The following is a 16,429-nucleotide window of genomic DNA, read 5'->3' as shown; positions in this document are numbered from 1 at the left end:
AGAATGCCTAAGATACTTATATGTACTGTCTGGTCCTTTTCAGAAACCAGTGCCACCTCGAAGTGGGTGAGACCTTTGCTATTTATATCTGTGTTCAGGACCAGGTGAGACATTTAACCTTCAGAGTCAGGAGACATAAAACCTAGAACGTCAGTAAAAACAGTCAGACACTCCTCCATCCTGCAAGGAGCCTGACCTGTCCATGGCTTCCTAGAAAAAAGGTTACCGGCTATCCCAAAGTCCAGGGGCCAGCTCTTTAATCTCTTTGAAGACTTAAGAACAGAGGAAGAGTTCCAGGGTGGAGAGTTGCAGCTGACGTATGGCCTCAGTAGGCAGGACTTTGGGGCCTGTCTCTTTAAATCTCAGGTAATTTGGGAGGCGGGAGGGAGTGCCCACACAGCTCCTGCTCACTCCCAACAGGAGCTCCAGCTACACAAGCCCAGCAGATTTCCAGCTCTGCCAAGTGGAACAAAGCAGGAGCCCTCTTCAGACTCTTAGGGGCAGCCACGGGAAACCTCATCAGCTCCACAGGTGAAGTAGGAGACAGAAGACAGGAGACGGGACCTCTACAGAGAGAGGGCAGGCCGGCTCTTGGGGGTGCCAATGTGGCCCCAGGGTCGAGCCCAGTTGGGGTCTGGCATCAGCCTCAGCCCCCCAAGGAACCAGCCTTCCACCCCATGGGGTGGTCACTGCCCAAGGAGAAGGGGTTAATACTCTGCCTATGGAACAAGTTCTGCAGATGGTTTCACAGACAAGAGTCCTGGGCTCAGAGCCGGGACGAGCTGAACCTGCTGCAGCAGAAGAGGTAAGTTTGCCATCTGCTTCTGCTTCTTCTACCTCTGCAGCAGCAGGGCTTACACCCCACCCCTCCCCCTCCCAGCTTGAGTCTTCTCAAGCAAGTCTGGACAGTCTGTGCCCCTGTTAGCACTTTCTCCTGAGTCTTGGCCTGTAAGGCCAGATGGCCAGGATGTCAGGTGGGAGGTGCCTGGGCACAGTTTTTAGTTTCCTTTAAGGTCCCATTCATTTCTGCAGGTTTCCTGGGAGTGCCTCCCCAGTAGCCAGGTACCTCACTGCCCCTTGTGAGCTCTCTCCCCAAAAGAGGAGTTTCTAAGGGCTTCATGTCTTCTATATCTGAACTCAATGCCCCTATAGCAGACTATGACAGAAACACATTTTATATATAAGAATGCATGTGGAAATGAATGAGTTGATTGATCAAATAAAGCAATAATAAAACATGGTGAAAATGTGAAAATACATATCATTCCTGGGCATTTGTTAGTTCCTCCTCAGTTACTTGAGGAGTTTAAAGACCCAACAACGTTTGGTCGCAGCCTGGAGTCTTCCTCTCTATTCATGGGCTGATGTGCACTTCTGTGCTCGAGGCCATAGATGCTCACCGTGCTGTCTTTCAGGCTAGGGGGTCAGGGAGAGAGTCTGGAGTTTAAGCCCTTAGAAAATCTCATATTTTGATTCTTTCTGCTAAAAGTACCTCTATTCACTCAATACCCACTCCTGACTCATGGCATCTTAGAGTTGGCTTTGATAGCATGAAAATGAGTGATCCACTGGATCTTGGTCCCAACCTATAAGTACTTTTCTCTCTGCCATTGCCAGTGAGCTTCCCCACCCATTTGGTGACATGCTAAAAGGAGGTCTTGTGGCCTCCCCCACAAGGCAAGTCAGTGACAGGTAGCATGTGTATTCACAGAGGAAAGGCTGAAGGTTTGTCTTCAGGTTTTTGTCCATCTCTGAATGCAGGGCTTGTCTCAGCCTGGCCTCAAGGCTGCCTGGGATTTCCTATTCTTTTGATTAAACATTCCCTGCTGGGATGTGCCCCTTCTGGGAGCTGTGGCTTTCCTGTCTCTCACAGCTGCCACCCACCTCTCTCACCCCCAGGCCTGGGAGAGTGGGGGGGGAGGGCACATGTCTGGCTGATGACATCTTAGGACAATAGAGTGGCATTGTTGTTAGAGAATAATTCCTCATTGGTTTCACTTCTCCTCTTCCCACTCTCAGGACCCTGTTGCTGGGGGCATCAGACACAGACTGCAGAAAGTTCTTGGGCTTTGAAAGGGGCAGGTGAGGTTCCTACATCTCTTATGCAGGAAGAACATAGTAAGGAGTTGGACCTGAGCAGGCAGCCTAGCTAAGCATATGTTTTCTGCAGGCATCTAACCTGCATCAATTTCTTCCTCCTTTCTGATGGGCCTCCTCTGCACTGTTAGGCTAGGAAGATCTATGGCCACTAGTAAGAGGATTCTCTTGCCAATTTTTTCTGATCACCACAGCTGTTTCCAAAGTTTCTTAACCTTCTTCTCCCCAGACAGTTGGTGTCCATGGTAGTGGCCTTCTTTGGATGGTGCTTCCCAAAAGGAACTGAAATTTCCTAGGAGTTTCTTGGCCTGAGATGTCAGCTATACACAAGGAAGGAGTGGCAGAAAGGAGACAAGCTGGGCCCGAGCACTTAGATGAGCACCATCAGCTGTGAGACAGTCTCATCCGCTATTGTCCCGTTACTTAGTTCATCTGCTATAAAATCAAATGTGGGCTTTGGAGGAAAGGAGATTCTGTCATCCCCATGAAAGCAAGTTAGAGGTCAGGAGAAGGGGCCCAAAGAGAAAATCTAGGACTGGGACCAGGTGGGATGTCACAGAGGATGGTCTCACCAGAAGGCAAAGCTTTTTAAAGAATGCTGTAAGCTGAGCAGAGGGAAGCCAGCCTTTCTCTGTGTGATACACTTCTCTTCGGTCTTAATCATGCACCTCCCTAGTTTAATCCCATATTAACTGAATTCTCAACTCTTTCTCATTTCTTCTAAACTATTTTTTTCTAGCCTGAAGTTTCTCATTTCTGTATATCCAATGCATTAAATATCGATCGAGCAAAACTCATACTCCATTAGGTTTGTGGGAAATTAACCTGATATAATTCTTACTTCTCAAGGAGCCTGTGTTCTAATGAGCAAAGTGTACCAAAGTGCATGATGTCCCAACATATCTTCAGATTAAATCAAGCTCAGAGAGAAAATACTAAAACAGCAAAGTTGTTTTGTTGCTTATATGTGTTATATAGATAGGTTTGTGGTAGTTGCATCAATACTTAACGTGTACAGCATTTTTTTCTCTGTCATGGTTCCTAAACAATATGGTACAATAGCAATTTATAGAGCATTTATATTCCATTAGGCATTATTGGTTGATTACCTAGAGACCATTTAAAGGACCCAGGTGGAAGTCACGGAAGTGGTGCATGCCTATATCGTCAGTACTTAGAATACTGAAAAAGGAGTCTGAAAAACTTCAAGGCAAGCCTAGATAACACAGTAAAAACTTGTCTCCAAAAATCCAAAAGTTAATTAATAAGATGAATATTGTGGTTTTTCACTTGTAACTGCAGGACTTGGGAAACTGACGCAGGAGTCCGGCCACAGTATATCATGAACTACACAGTGAGTTTCAGGCCGGCCTGGGCTACAGAGTATAATCATACTCCTAAAGTGCACTATGAATGTGTGAACTATGTGCAAGTATTATATCACTGTATGGAGGGGAGTTGAGTTTGTATGAAGTTTGGTACAGAGTGGGGCCTTCTAGAACCACTGTCCTACAGATTCCAGCAGAATAGCCATACTTAGGCTAAAGATGAGCATGGGTGAAGGTCATGCAGAGGTTTAAACAAATGTTGAGGGAGTACAGAAAGAAACTGTCCTATCTGGTATCTGATTTCTGCTAGTGTGGGGTGTGCTGAGAACTTCACGGAGGCTGCCCAACCTGACTTCCCACCCCTACTGTGCTGGCATTTGCAGTCCCTGGGAGGACAGAGAGTCATGCAGGATGTTTAGTTGGGTTCCATAGATACCTGTATAAATAATATATATGAGATGAAGTTTCTGTGCAAGCTAAGCTCTGACACTCTTCTGTAGGCTTCAGTTCTTGCCTTTGTAAACACATACACACATACACAGACGTGTTTACTTGCCGAAGGAAAGGAGTTGTGCCAGTTACAAAACAGCTTGCTTCCAAATCTTGAAATAGCCATGTTCTCCAGATTTGAACTTCCTCATCTTATCTCAGCCGGAGGGAGGTGGCCTACGAGTGCCCAGTGTATGCCATGCTACCACACATGACTGATCTCTCTCATCTGTGGTCATTGCTCTGGGCCTGACCCCCACCTCTCAGGAAAAACCAGGAAGAGCCATAAAAACTAGAAGAAGCACATACTTTAGTGGAAAGTGCCTAGGGCGATGTTCTTGGTAATCAAGTCTGCCTTTTAACCCTGTGTGATCTTCCACCAGCTATTTAACCTTGCTGCCTCAGTTTCCTTTTTGTTAAAAAAAAAAAAACAATGAGAGAATTACTCATTGGGTGTTGTATGGCTGTGGAAAGAAAATACGGGATTAGGTGATATTGCTCTGGAAACTGAAAGACACATGGAACAAATGAGATCACGACAACGAAAATATATTATTAAAAAGTCAACTACTGAAGATGACAAAAATCAGTGGAGTTATGAATGACCTCCTTCTAACAGAAATGGATCCAGTCAGAATAAAAATGTATGTTCCAGGGCTGGAAAGATGGCTCAGCAGTTAAGAGCATTGATTGCTCTTCCAGAGGTCCTGAGTTCAATTCCCAGCAACCACATAGTGGCTAACAAACATCTATAAAAGAATCGGATGCCTTCTCTGGTGTGTCTGAAGACACCTACTGACAGTGTATTCATATGTATATACATATAACATATATAATATATGTTATATATTATATATTATATAAAATAAAATAAATAAATCTTTAGAAAAATGTATGTTTCTGGCAAACACATAGTGTTATCCCTCACCATCTACTGGCACCTACAGTCATCTGTAAAGGTATTTGTAGAGAAACACATGCATAGCTTCAGAGACCCCCACTTCCAGTCCTAGTGAACACAAAGAAGGACAGATGAATAGCTAACAAGGTACTTGTCTCAGCTCAGACTCTAACCTGCTTGGACGAAGCACTTCAGACTACTTACCCTGAGGCTCCATCTGTTACATGAACAAATTAGATTGCATTTCTGCAAATTGCTGCTCTTCTGATCTGAACATTTCTTAAAACTTAGTGGATCCTTCCTTGTTTCCCAGAATAAACGACAGAACATGACTCATGGCACACATAGACTTATATGTGCATAAGAACTAGAAACAGAGGGTTTGGGAAGCAGAAGTCATAGAAAGGGAACTCTGGAGACACAGTGTTGGGGTTGAACAAGTAAACACTAACTTATGTCCCCAACAACAACAACAACACGCTAGGTTTTTGTGTCAAGAACACCATTAACTGAGATCTCCCCCAGACTGTTCAATTTTACATTCAATTGCCAAGTAAAACAAAATATTGAAGAACCTTGAAATATCCTTCATGTTTTTAGTATTTTCCATTTCTTTTTGTTACTCTGTCACTACAATTTACGTGATTCTACATTTTTGTTTCTTTCTTACTTATTTTAATTATTAAAAAATATTTTTATGTTACTAAGGAATTTTATCCATGGAAGTTTAATTGTTCTTCATGTGAAGAAATTTTTTTCTCTTAATAAGTAATGAATAATTACACCTGTAAGTCAGTGTTTCTCTATCATGGCATGGTTCCCACCCAGGGCAGGATAATTCTTTGGAGATGGTCCTGTGTGGCTTGTTCAGCATTGTCGCTTCCTTTCACCCCTGTCCCTTAGTAGTCCTCTAACCTTCTATGCTGGGTTGCTGTTGGAGAGTCTACATGATTCTTTGGGATACCTTGAACTTCTTTTGGAGCCCAGGAATTGTGAGGCAAAACTATGTGAGGAAATTAGGCCTTTCTCTGCTATCACCTTGTGGCCTTATATAGTTACTACAAGGAATAACAATGTAATCTGGGACATACTCGCTGACCATTCCTCTGTACTTTTCCTGAATTCTCCTGAGTTTGCAACCAGAGAAAGTCATTTCTTACAAACATTGTTGAGTTGGAATATAAGCTGTTTCTTTTCTAGGGGTGTGGTTTGGCTACGTTGCCAGATAAGACAAGGGACACTTCTTTTGATCCGACTTTCTGATGAATAATGGATAAGTTGTTACTATAGGGATGTCTAAAATATTTCATAGGATATATTTAAAGAGTTGGAGGGAGGTGGTTGTGTATGTATGATCAAAATACATTGTGTAAATGCTTTATATGTTCAAAGAATACACATAAAGTAATACTGAAATAGTTGTATAACTAAGGTTGAATCTTAATTGAGTATCATATAACTCTTCCGAGTATATGTGCCGTCATTGGTCTTCCCCAGGACTACTAGAATAGCAATGGACAAAAGGGAAAGAATTACATAGGCAATAGAGAGGCTCATGGGGAACAACTGACAGTTTCTGAGACGTGTCATGAACAAAACGAAACTCTGTGATTTCCAAGTGTAGAGGAAGAAACATATTTTATTTACAACACAAAGTATAATATGTTACAATAAAAATAAGACTAATGGAAAGAGTAAAAACATTCTAGGGATGGTGGTGGTGGTGGTGATGGTGGTGGTGCTGCTGCTGCTGGTGGTGGTGGTGGCGGTGGTGTGTGTGTGTGTGTGTGTGTGTGTGTGCACTCGTGTGTTGGAGGAAGCATTCATTGTTTTCCCTATATTCTAGTGCTGACTTTAAAATATGTATGTAAGAGAGCTTTGGAAAAATGGCTGGAGTCATGGCTGTGGTGGAAAGTATAGAAACCTTGCAGCAGTGTTTTCAAGTGAAACCGGGTTTCCCATTTCGATTCTATGTTTATTTAAGGTTGGCTTAGGGGGCGGTAGATAAAGTCCACAAGGAGGGGGAGGAAAGCTGCCTTGGCACCACCGCTGATTCATCCATTCAGTGTAGTGAGCACCCACAGCATACTAGACGATTTTGCTGGGCACAGAGGTGCAGAATGCACAATGGACAATCACTGGGTTAGGGGAGTGGATTCAGGAAGAAGCAGTCTTGTGGGCACAGGCCCAGCGAGAACGGTGTGCTCTGTGGGTCTGAGACCTGTGGTGGGACTGAAATGCCAGGTGTAAGGAGTGAGGGGGAGGATGGCAGAATGGAAAAATAGTTGCACAAAGACCGTGAAGGGCCTCTGTGTTCCTTATCCTTAGGCATTGAAAGACCTGTCGGCTTTTTGTGAGATGTGACTGCATCGCCGTTTAGAAAGACTGTCTTGACAGCATAAAAAAAAGATGGTCTAGGGCTAAGTAGGTCACGGGGAAACCAACTGAATGACTTGTTAATCTTGGGCCAGAGAATAGAGATGTGAATTAATGAGCTTTAGTAGCAATAAAAGAGGAAGAAGTAAATGGAGACAGAATCTTAAATGGTTGGCTGAACCTGGTTGCTGTCTGTGGGCTTATGATGGAGCTGGGGGCTATGGTTAGGGGAAACAGAAGTCACTTTCTAATCTTTATCACTTTTCCACCACCCAGCTTCGCAGTAAGCTTCTTGTCACTGCCAAGACTTTAGGATGGGAGCCCTTGTGCAGATGCTTTTGTGTGTCATGTAATCTGCTCTCTATGGATAAATATAACAATTGCTTTTACTCCCATGGAAAGACCAAATTGCTCCAAGCTGAAAGAAAAATTCAGTAAAATCGGAGCCATGTGTTTTAGTTTGCGTAAGACTATAGAGGTAATTCACAGAGCCAATGGACGTACTTTTGCCTAAAACACACAAAAGTAAAATAAGGAAATTTTGGGGACTGGGAGTTGAGGGAGGCTATGAATTCTAAGTTTGATGCACTCAAGACAGAATGGAAGGAGGGGAAGACAACAATCACATCCTCATGAAATTCAAGAAGTGGATTCTCTAAATTCTTTACTTCCCCTTCATCTGCCACTGTTGGCAACCATTTATATCTTCACAGGTATTAGTGGTAGAAATAAAGTAGCACCTAAGGCCCTATAGACTAGGTCTGAGAGTGACGCATGACTTGACTCCCTTAGGTTTAAAATGTGCTCTTTAGAGGTTGGGATTCCAAGGCATTCCTTGGATTTATGACTTCAACAATTTCACATGCATGGACCACACTTAATAACTCTTGACTTGACAAAGACTTTATGAACTTTCATTTTCATAATTAAGAATCCATTTGGGACTCTTCCTAAACTGCAGACCTGGACATATTCAGGCCAAAAGGTAATCTGAGGGTTGAAATTTCATATTAATTTGCATAAGATAGTGATCACCCATAGGTTTCTTGATTTACAAAAGGAAAAATGTAAACATTAAGATGTGAGAAGAGAGAGCAGCGGAAGTGAATGGCCACTGCCTGGAGCCAAGATTTCTCACAAGGGCCATTGCTGTTTTTAGATTGAGTCCTAAAGATACTGCCAGAGAACAAGGTAAAGTGGGAGAATCAAATAGCAAGGCATTTAGTAACAGAAGAAAACCCACCAGTCTCTGCATGTTGACTTCCTCTACAAAGATGAGGGAGGGACTCCTTATACGGCTAGTACATAGAAAACAATGCTTATCATGCAGGGCAATCTTAGGGTACTTCTGAGTTCAAAATAAGACCACTCCAGGCATGATAAGGTCATGGGGTGAATGCATACTTGAGCAAAACTGCTCTTTCTTAGTCCCATGTGCCCAGACTTTTATATATAATGTGCAATATATAAATACATTATATTATATATAAATATATAAATATAAAATATCATATACAAGTAATTATGCATTAAATAAATATTCATATATTGTATTTATATACTTATGAAATATATGCATTATTATTAAATATAGTGTAATATAAATTACAAATATAAACTATATAAATATATTGTACATATTATATAATACATGTAGGTATATTATTATATATGTTGTTATAATATATATCATACTGTAGCATATATTATGTAGTAATATATCCTGTATTATATCTTGCATTTTCTTTTTTTTTTAAGAAGAATTTATTTTATGTATGTGAGTTCATTGTTGCTATCCACAGACACACCAGAAGAGGGCATCAGATCCCATTATAGATGGTTGTGAGCCACCATATGGTTGCCGAGAACTGAACTCAAGACCTTTGGAAGAGCAGTCAGTGCTCTTAACCACTGAGCCATCTCTCCAGCTTCCCTGTATTTTCTTATTTCCAGTATTTTTAGTACTGCGGTATAGAAAACTAGTTAGGGCACTCTCTTACACAGGTTAAATGGGCAAAGTCAGTTTAGGTGAACTGAATAATTGGGAGAAAATAGTTGGTGACCCTTACACTGTAATGGACCCACCTGCCCAGGTCAGGAATCTTGCCATCCATTATTGTTGAGATACCTCTGAGTGAAGCCTTTATAACGTGTCCTGCAGCTGGTTATATTTCCTGTTATTACTTTTATTTTCCCCTTTCCTGGTAGGATCTGGGAGTCTCCTCTTCTTCTAGCTGCCAAAGAAAACGATGTCCAGGCTCTGAGCAAGCTTCTCAAGTTCAAAGGATGTGAGGTGCACCAGAGAGGTACGCAGCAGAATTCTAGCCTTGGTCTGTAGGTTAGTCCCCCATTCTACAGCCTACCCAAAGAGAGCCCCGGGCCTAGAGTCTGCTTCTTCTCCATTGACTGCCTTAAGCACATTACATATTCTTTCCCCCTCTCTAATGCTAGGAGCCATGGGGGAAACTGCGCTTCATATAGCAGCCCTCTATGATAACCTGGAGGCCGCCATGGTGCTAATGGAGGCTGCCCCAGAACTAGTCTTTGAGCCCATGACTTCGGAGCTGTATGAAGGTGAGGCCTGAAGAAGGATGGTAAGCTATTTTCCAACAATTTCAAGTCAATAACTCGGGGAACCAGAGACATTTTTTAAAAGATTCCTAAGCTTTATGATTAGTCGCCAAGTTGTCTTTTTGCTAAGTCCTGATGACAACTCATTACATCTGGTCCAGAGGCCCAGAGAAGGTGCAGGATTGGATAGAGGGAACAAAAAGATCTCCTGGAAACCTCTAATACCCACAGGGTCTCTCTCATCCATCCCAGATGGTGGCACAAAGGAAACTATGGGGACACATGGAAGGGATTCCTTCAGAGTCCTGAGGACAGATATGCAACTCATGATTCTCTCTTGGTCAGGTCAGACTGCACTGCATATTGCAGTAATAAACCAGAATGTGAACTTGGTCCGTGCTCTGCTTGCCCGAGGGGCCAGTGTCTCTGCCAGAGCTACAGGCTCTGTCTTCCACTACAAGCCTCACAACCTCATTTACTATGGTAAGAGCCAGGATCAGGCTCAGAGGTAGAGAGTGGGGAAGAAGACCCTTTCCTTGGTTGTATCTTCTGGGAGGCTGGGAGATCGGTGTTTGTAAAACTTAGAGCCAGGGGCCAGTTTCCCCGGTAATCTTTTCTTTCCTGAGGTTTATATTGTCCAAATGATCCCAAGCCACAACCTGAGACATGGGAGTGAGGAGGCAGTTGTGGGCCTGGAGGGCAGACATCACTCCCATCATCTAATCCTGCTGTTTTCTACCACGGATTTCTTTGTGTCCATAGGAGAGCATCCTCTGTCCTTTGCTGCCTGTGTGGGTAGTGAAGAGATTGTTAGACTGCTCATTGAGTATGGAGCTGACATCCGGGCCCAGGACTCCCTGGGTAAGAGCGGGGATGAGGAGAAAGTGCTGGATTTTCTCTTTGTGTCTCTCTGTCTCTCTCTGTGTCTCTGTCTCTGTCTCTTTCTCTCTTCCTCTCTCTCTCTCTCTCTCTCTCTCTCTCTCTCTCTCTCTCTCTCTCTCTCTCTCTCTGTGTGTGTGTGTGTGTGTGTGTGTGTGTATGTGTGTGTGTGTGATGTCAGGGGAGAGAAAAACACTCGAATGGAGAATGGGTCTTCAGGGAACCTGATGGCAGTCTCTGTTTTCCCCAGGAAATACAGTACTACACATACTCATCCTGCAGCCCAACAAAACCTTTGCCTGCCAGATGTATAACCTGCTACTCTCCTATGATGGGGGAGACCACCTGAAGTCCCTGGAACTTGTGCCCAATAACCAGGGACTCACCCCTTTCAAGTTGGCTGGAGTGGAAGGCAACATTGTGGTGAGACAATACCCTAAAGGGTCTCTAATGACCCTCATTTTTTTTTTTTTTTGCATTACTGGGAAGAAAGGGAACTGAAAACACACTTTAAATTCCATTCTCAGCTTTAATTAGGATCTGTTTCAACTTAGGTCTTTCATGTCCCTGTCTCCCCCAATCCCTGCTTTTTCCCCTGCATGTTTACTCCTAGTGAAGTACTGAGAATTCAAGTAGTCTAGACCTCATGCTGAGATCTTCTGCAATGCCAGAGCCTATTAGTCCTTTCCATAAGAGACCTGGCAATCCTGTCATATCTCCAGGCTCTGGAATGATTCCTGGGAAAAGCTAAATCTAGGATTTTGTGTGGCCATGAGTTATTTGATCTTACAAAGGTTGTGGTCTTTAAGAGAATGAAAACACCTTCTCCTCTAGTCCTTTCCTTCTGAGCTGTGTGATTCCATTCAGCTGTGAGTCCTGACTGTCTCAACTCTCTTTCAGATGTTCCAACACCTGATGCAGAAACGGAAACACATCCAGTGGACATATGGGCCACTGACCTCCACACTTTATGACCTCACTGAGATTGACTCCTCAGGAGATGATCAATCCCTACTGGAACTTATTGTTACTACCAAGAAGCGTGAGGTACAGTCTTTCACAGAACAAGCCTTGGTGAGGGGTGATAGGGTTGTGGAGATACTTTTCTATTCTTTCTGCTGCAGGCTCGCCAGATCTTGGACCAGACACCTGTGAAGGAACTGGTGAGCCTCAAGTGGAAGAGGTATGGGCGGCCCTACTTCTGTGTGCTGGGTGCCATCTATGTGCTATACATCATCTGCTTTACCATGTGCTGTGTCTACCGCCCGCTCAAGCCCAGGATCACTAACCGCACCAATCCTCGGGACAACACTCTCCTGCAGCAGAAGCTCCTTCAGGTGACACCATGGTAGTGACAGATAGGACACTAGGAATCTACTTTCCATAGACTCCACACCAGCATTTCCCCTCTCACCTAGATCTCTTCCTAAGAGCACACAGAGTCCACATCACACACAGAGACACACATACATTCATATGCAAGGAGCAGAGTTTGAGACTAGCTAAATCTGATGGGCTAGAAAACAAAAACAAAAACAAACAAACAAAAAAAACGAAAGAGCCAGGGACCTTGGAAACTAGATTATGTCAGACAGAGACAGGTGATTTACCAACATCTTTCCTCCCTAGGAGGCCTATGTGACCCCCAAGGATGATATCCGGTTGGTGGGGGAGCTGGTGAGCGTCATTGGGGCTGTGATCATCCTGCTGGTAGAGGTGAGATGTGGCTAGAATCCTGGCAGAGGCTGTCTGACACAGGGGCCCAGCCTGCATTCTGGTCTATAAGTGCCTTTGTGTCTCTTTGACTTCTTTCCAGATTCCAGACATCTTCAGGTTGGGGGTCACTCGATTCTTTGGGCAGACCATTCTTGGGGGGCCATTCCATGTCATCATGTGAGTGTCTCCTTCATTTCATTTCCATCCTTCATCTCATTATAGCATCCCCCACCTTCCCTTATCTGTGGGTTCTCTCTATGATGTGTAACCCCCGAGTACCGAATGTGTCAAGGCTGAGTCTGATAGTATGTGGTGTGTTTAAACTGCACTCTTATTGCCGGTTCCCCAGGATGAGTCTGGCTGCTTTCTCATTACACCCACTTTTCTCCCTGCCACCCTCCAGTATCACTTATGCCTTCATGGTGCTGGTGACCATGGTGATGCGACTCACCAATGCAGATGGAGAGGTGGTGCCCATGTCCTTTGCTCTGGTGTTGGGCTGGTGCAATGTCATGTACTTTGCCAGAGGATTCCAAATGCTGGGTCCCTTCACCATCATGATCCAGAAGGTCAGTTCTTCCCCCATGCTTCCTAATAAAGAGCCTGAGACCAGGGTTAAGTAAACACTTTTCCAGAGGGCGGGGCAGTACATATTTCAGGTGTTGTGTGACCCTGACATAGTTCTTTTTATATGTTTTTCTCACTGTCTTTCTTTGAAAAAGTTTAAAATCGGCTCACAAGCTTTTAAATCATCCTTAGTTTAAGAACCTCACCAAGACAGGGCAGGCAGACATAGCCAGCAGGCTGTAGTTTGACAACCCTTCTTGGTATACGGAGCTAGCAGATGTTTGGGGTTAGAGTTGCTGGCATCCGGTGGTTAATTGCTCTGAAGGTAGTGTTCCCTGTCTCCTCTTTGTAGATGATTTTTGGTGACTTGATGCGATTCTGCTGGCTGATGGCTGTGGTAATCCTGGGATTTGCTTCAGGTAAGTCATCAGGATGGAATCTGTGGGAGGAAAGGGCTTAGAGGATACAGAAATCTTCACACTGAACTTGGAGGGAGTCCAGATGTGACAGGAGGCCAGGAAATGTCTAAAGACGGGATGCTGCTCAGAAGTGAGGGACAGTAGTGTCAGGGACAGATTAGGAACATGAGTCTTGTGGAAAATAGTAGAGCATAATACCTTAAAATTTATCAGTTTTGACCTGATCAAGGAAATCTGTAATAAACCTGCTAATTCGGACAGGGAAAAGCTCAGGGGGTCTCAGCCCTACACAGAGAAGCACAGGCAAACAAGGATGCAGAGAGAGGTAATATTCTTCTCCAGGAAAGAGTATACCAATTTGTTAGCCTATACCAAAGGATAACCTACCTACAAGTAACGTAAGACTGAGCTGGCCATATTTATGGATTTATGAAATATATATATGAAATATATCAACAATTAATAAAAAAGAGACCATGAATTTGTTAAGAAGGAGTATATGGGAGGGTTTAGGAGGAGGAAAAGAAAGGGAATAATGTAATTTCATTGTCATCTCAGACAATGAAAAAAAAATAAAATGTGTTGTTAAGAGTTGAGACCACAAAGAGATGAAGGGAATAGAATGCAAACGGACAAGTGGTGGGCTATTCATGATACAGTTGCCATGGTAACTCTCACCCCTTGGGTGGAGCAGCCTTCTATATCATCTTCCAGACAGAGGATCCTGATGAGCTGGGTCATTTCTACGACTACCCCATGGCACTGTTCAGCACCTTTGAACTCTTCCTCACCATCATCGATGGCCCTGCCAACTATGATGTGGATCTGCCCTTCATGTACAGCATTACCTACGCTGCCTTTGCCATCATCGCCACACTGCTCATGCTCAACCTCCTCATTGCCATGATGGGTGACACTCACTGGAGAGTTGCCCATGAGCGAGATGAGCTCTGGAGAGCACAGGTGAGCCCTCTGGTGGCTAGGAGGATTACTGCATCTATCTCCAGAAATTGGCCAAGCTCAGATAAAAGGAGCCATTTTTACTCCATGTGTGTGTGGATAGGTTTTTGCACAAGTTGGGAAATAATGAAACATGCCCAGGAGGATTTAATTAGCAACAAAGAGCACTTCTGGAAACGTTGGGAAGGATTCTGCATAGTTTTCTCGACAATTAAATCCTTGGTCTTTTCTAGAAATACAGTGAACAAATGGCTAAAACTATATTTGGTCAGTTTCCCTCCCAAGTAAGAATGGAATTATCTAGTCTTCTTCAATACACTAAAGCCTGCAAAGTTTGACCCAGAAAAATTGAAAGTGTTATAAATGACACAAAAAAAACCAAAAACCCTCTCTTTAGCAGCAGAAGCTGTCTTCAGTGTGATGGGCAGACATAAAAGACAATGAGATCTAGTCCCCATTTAAAAATACACCTGGAAAAGAATTTATCTCACTAAAAATAATTTAAGCAAAATAAAAATGGAACTATAAAACCCTGAAAAGCATTTTAACTGTGATGTGTGAAAATGGAGTAAAATCGTAAGCTGGCTAAGAAGGGTTTGCTGGTAGAAATCCTTAGAAAATATGTGAATTTTAGGTTTCCAATTAGGATATTTATATTTTGAAATCACTTTATGCATGCAGGGTCAAAACATTCTGAAACCTGTGAAGCTCCTTTATGCTTTCAATGGTCTTGCCTGTACCTGGGATCAAGGTCTCTCCTAGTCCCCTCGTCCTGGAAAGACTTGATGCCGTAGTGTAGAGGGACAGGGAAGTTGATTGGGGAAGGGGAGATGGCTTATGGGATTTTTGGGGAGAGGGTGGAACCAGGAAAGGGGACAACATTTGAAATGTAAATAAAGAATATATCTAATAAAAAAAAAAGGAAGGAAGGAAAGATAAGGGGTGGTTTCCAGTACTATTTCCAAAAATAAGCGTGTTGAAGAAAAAAAGGTCTCTCCTGAGAATCTCTTATACGCTACCTGTATATCACCTGGCTTTACCATGGCTTTCAAGTAATAGGATAAAGAATTGTGGGGTTCAAGTCCCATCCATTCCCTTCCACAGAAGAGACTCAATTAAGTTCATACACCATCTTGGTTTGGGGGCTTGCTTCCATTTCTAGCCACAAGTCCCTGGGTTTCTCCATTACTAAATTGTCTTCCCTCTGCCTGGCCTCTGCTCCTCTCCCTGCCTTTCTCAGTCAGCACCTGACCTCCCTGACTTCCCTTTCTATACCTAAATAAAGGTTGTGGCCACCACTGTGATGCTAGAGCGGAAGCTGCCTCGATGCCTGTGGCCTCGCTCTGGGATATGTGGGCGAGAGTATGGTCTTGGGGACCGCTGGTTCTTGAGGTAAGTGATGTGGCCTTCCTTAAGCAGTCACTTTAGATGATTTCTCTTATTCCTAGAAGCTCTGTGGAGGTCTGTATGCTTTCACAACCTCATGTTCATTGTCTTGAGTGTGGCTAACTCAGTTTTGAGCTTGGGCCCCTAAGCATCATCAGAGCAGAGCCTACAGCTCTTGAGGCCTGGCTGCTGAAGGGTTGGTGCTCCGTGTCCCCACACTGGTGGCATAGAACCTTCAACACTGGTGGGGTTGGATGACAATTGTTGAACTTGGATCTTCTTTTCAGCAATCCTTCCTTCCACTCTCCCTAGGGTGGAAGATAGGCAAGATCTCAACAGACAGCGCATCCGCCGCTATGCACGGGCCTTCCAGCAACAAGATGGCCTCTACTCTGAGGACTTGGAAAAAGACTCAGGGGAAAAACTGGAGATAGCACGTCCCTTTGGTGCCTATCTGTCCTTTCCTACACCCTCGGTGTCTCGAAGTACCTCCCGAAGCAGCACCAACTGGGAAAGGCTTCGACAAGGGGCCCTGAGGAAGGACCTGCGAGGGATAATCAACCGGGGCCTGGAAGACGGGGAGGGCTGGGAGTACCAGATCTGAATGTTGGCTCTCCCCAAGCATCAAAACAGAATGAAAGACAGACAGCTGAAAACTAGACGTCATCCTGCGAGTCCAAGGGAGAAGGGAGAGGAAACATGCCGAGAAATGTGCACTGGGAATAAATGCTCCAGGGCTC

At 43.9% G+C, this 16,429-nt stretch overlaps 1 protein-coding gene across 1 annotated transcript; it reads left to right on the top strand.

Annotated features, from left to right (window-relative positions):
* The first annotated feature begins 662 nt into the window (after nt 1-662).
* On the top strand, nt 663-16,293 carry Trpv6 (transient receptor potential cation channel subfamily V member 6). The gene is made up of 15 exons (XM_052173553.1): nt 663-805; nt 9,400-9,497; nt 9,643-9,765; nt 10,108-10,245; nt 10,525-10,623; nt 10,892-11,064; nt 11,542-11,688; nt 11,766-11,978; nt 12,271-12,357; nt 12,458-12,534; nt 12,761-12,926; nt 13,277-13,343; nt 14,038-14,306; nt 15,589-15,695; nt 16,002-16,293. Exons 1-15 carry the CDS (start codon nt 678-680, stop codon nt 16,291-16,293), a joined length of 2,184 nt encoding a protein of 727 aa, XP_052029513.1. The 5' UTR covers nt 663-677.
* The last annotated feature ends 136 nt before the right edge of the window (nt 16,294-16,429 follow it).

Source organism: Apodemus sylvaticus, chromosome 2 (assembly GCF_947179515.1).
Source record: "Apodemus sylvaticus chromosome 2, mApoSyl1.1, whole genome shotgun sequence".
NCBI classification, from domain to species: Eukaryota; Metazoa; Chordata; class Mammalia; order Rodentia; family Muridae; genus Apodemus; species Apodemus sylvaticus.
This window is presented reverse-complemented; position numbering and strand designations above follow the sequence as displayed.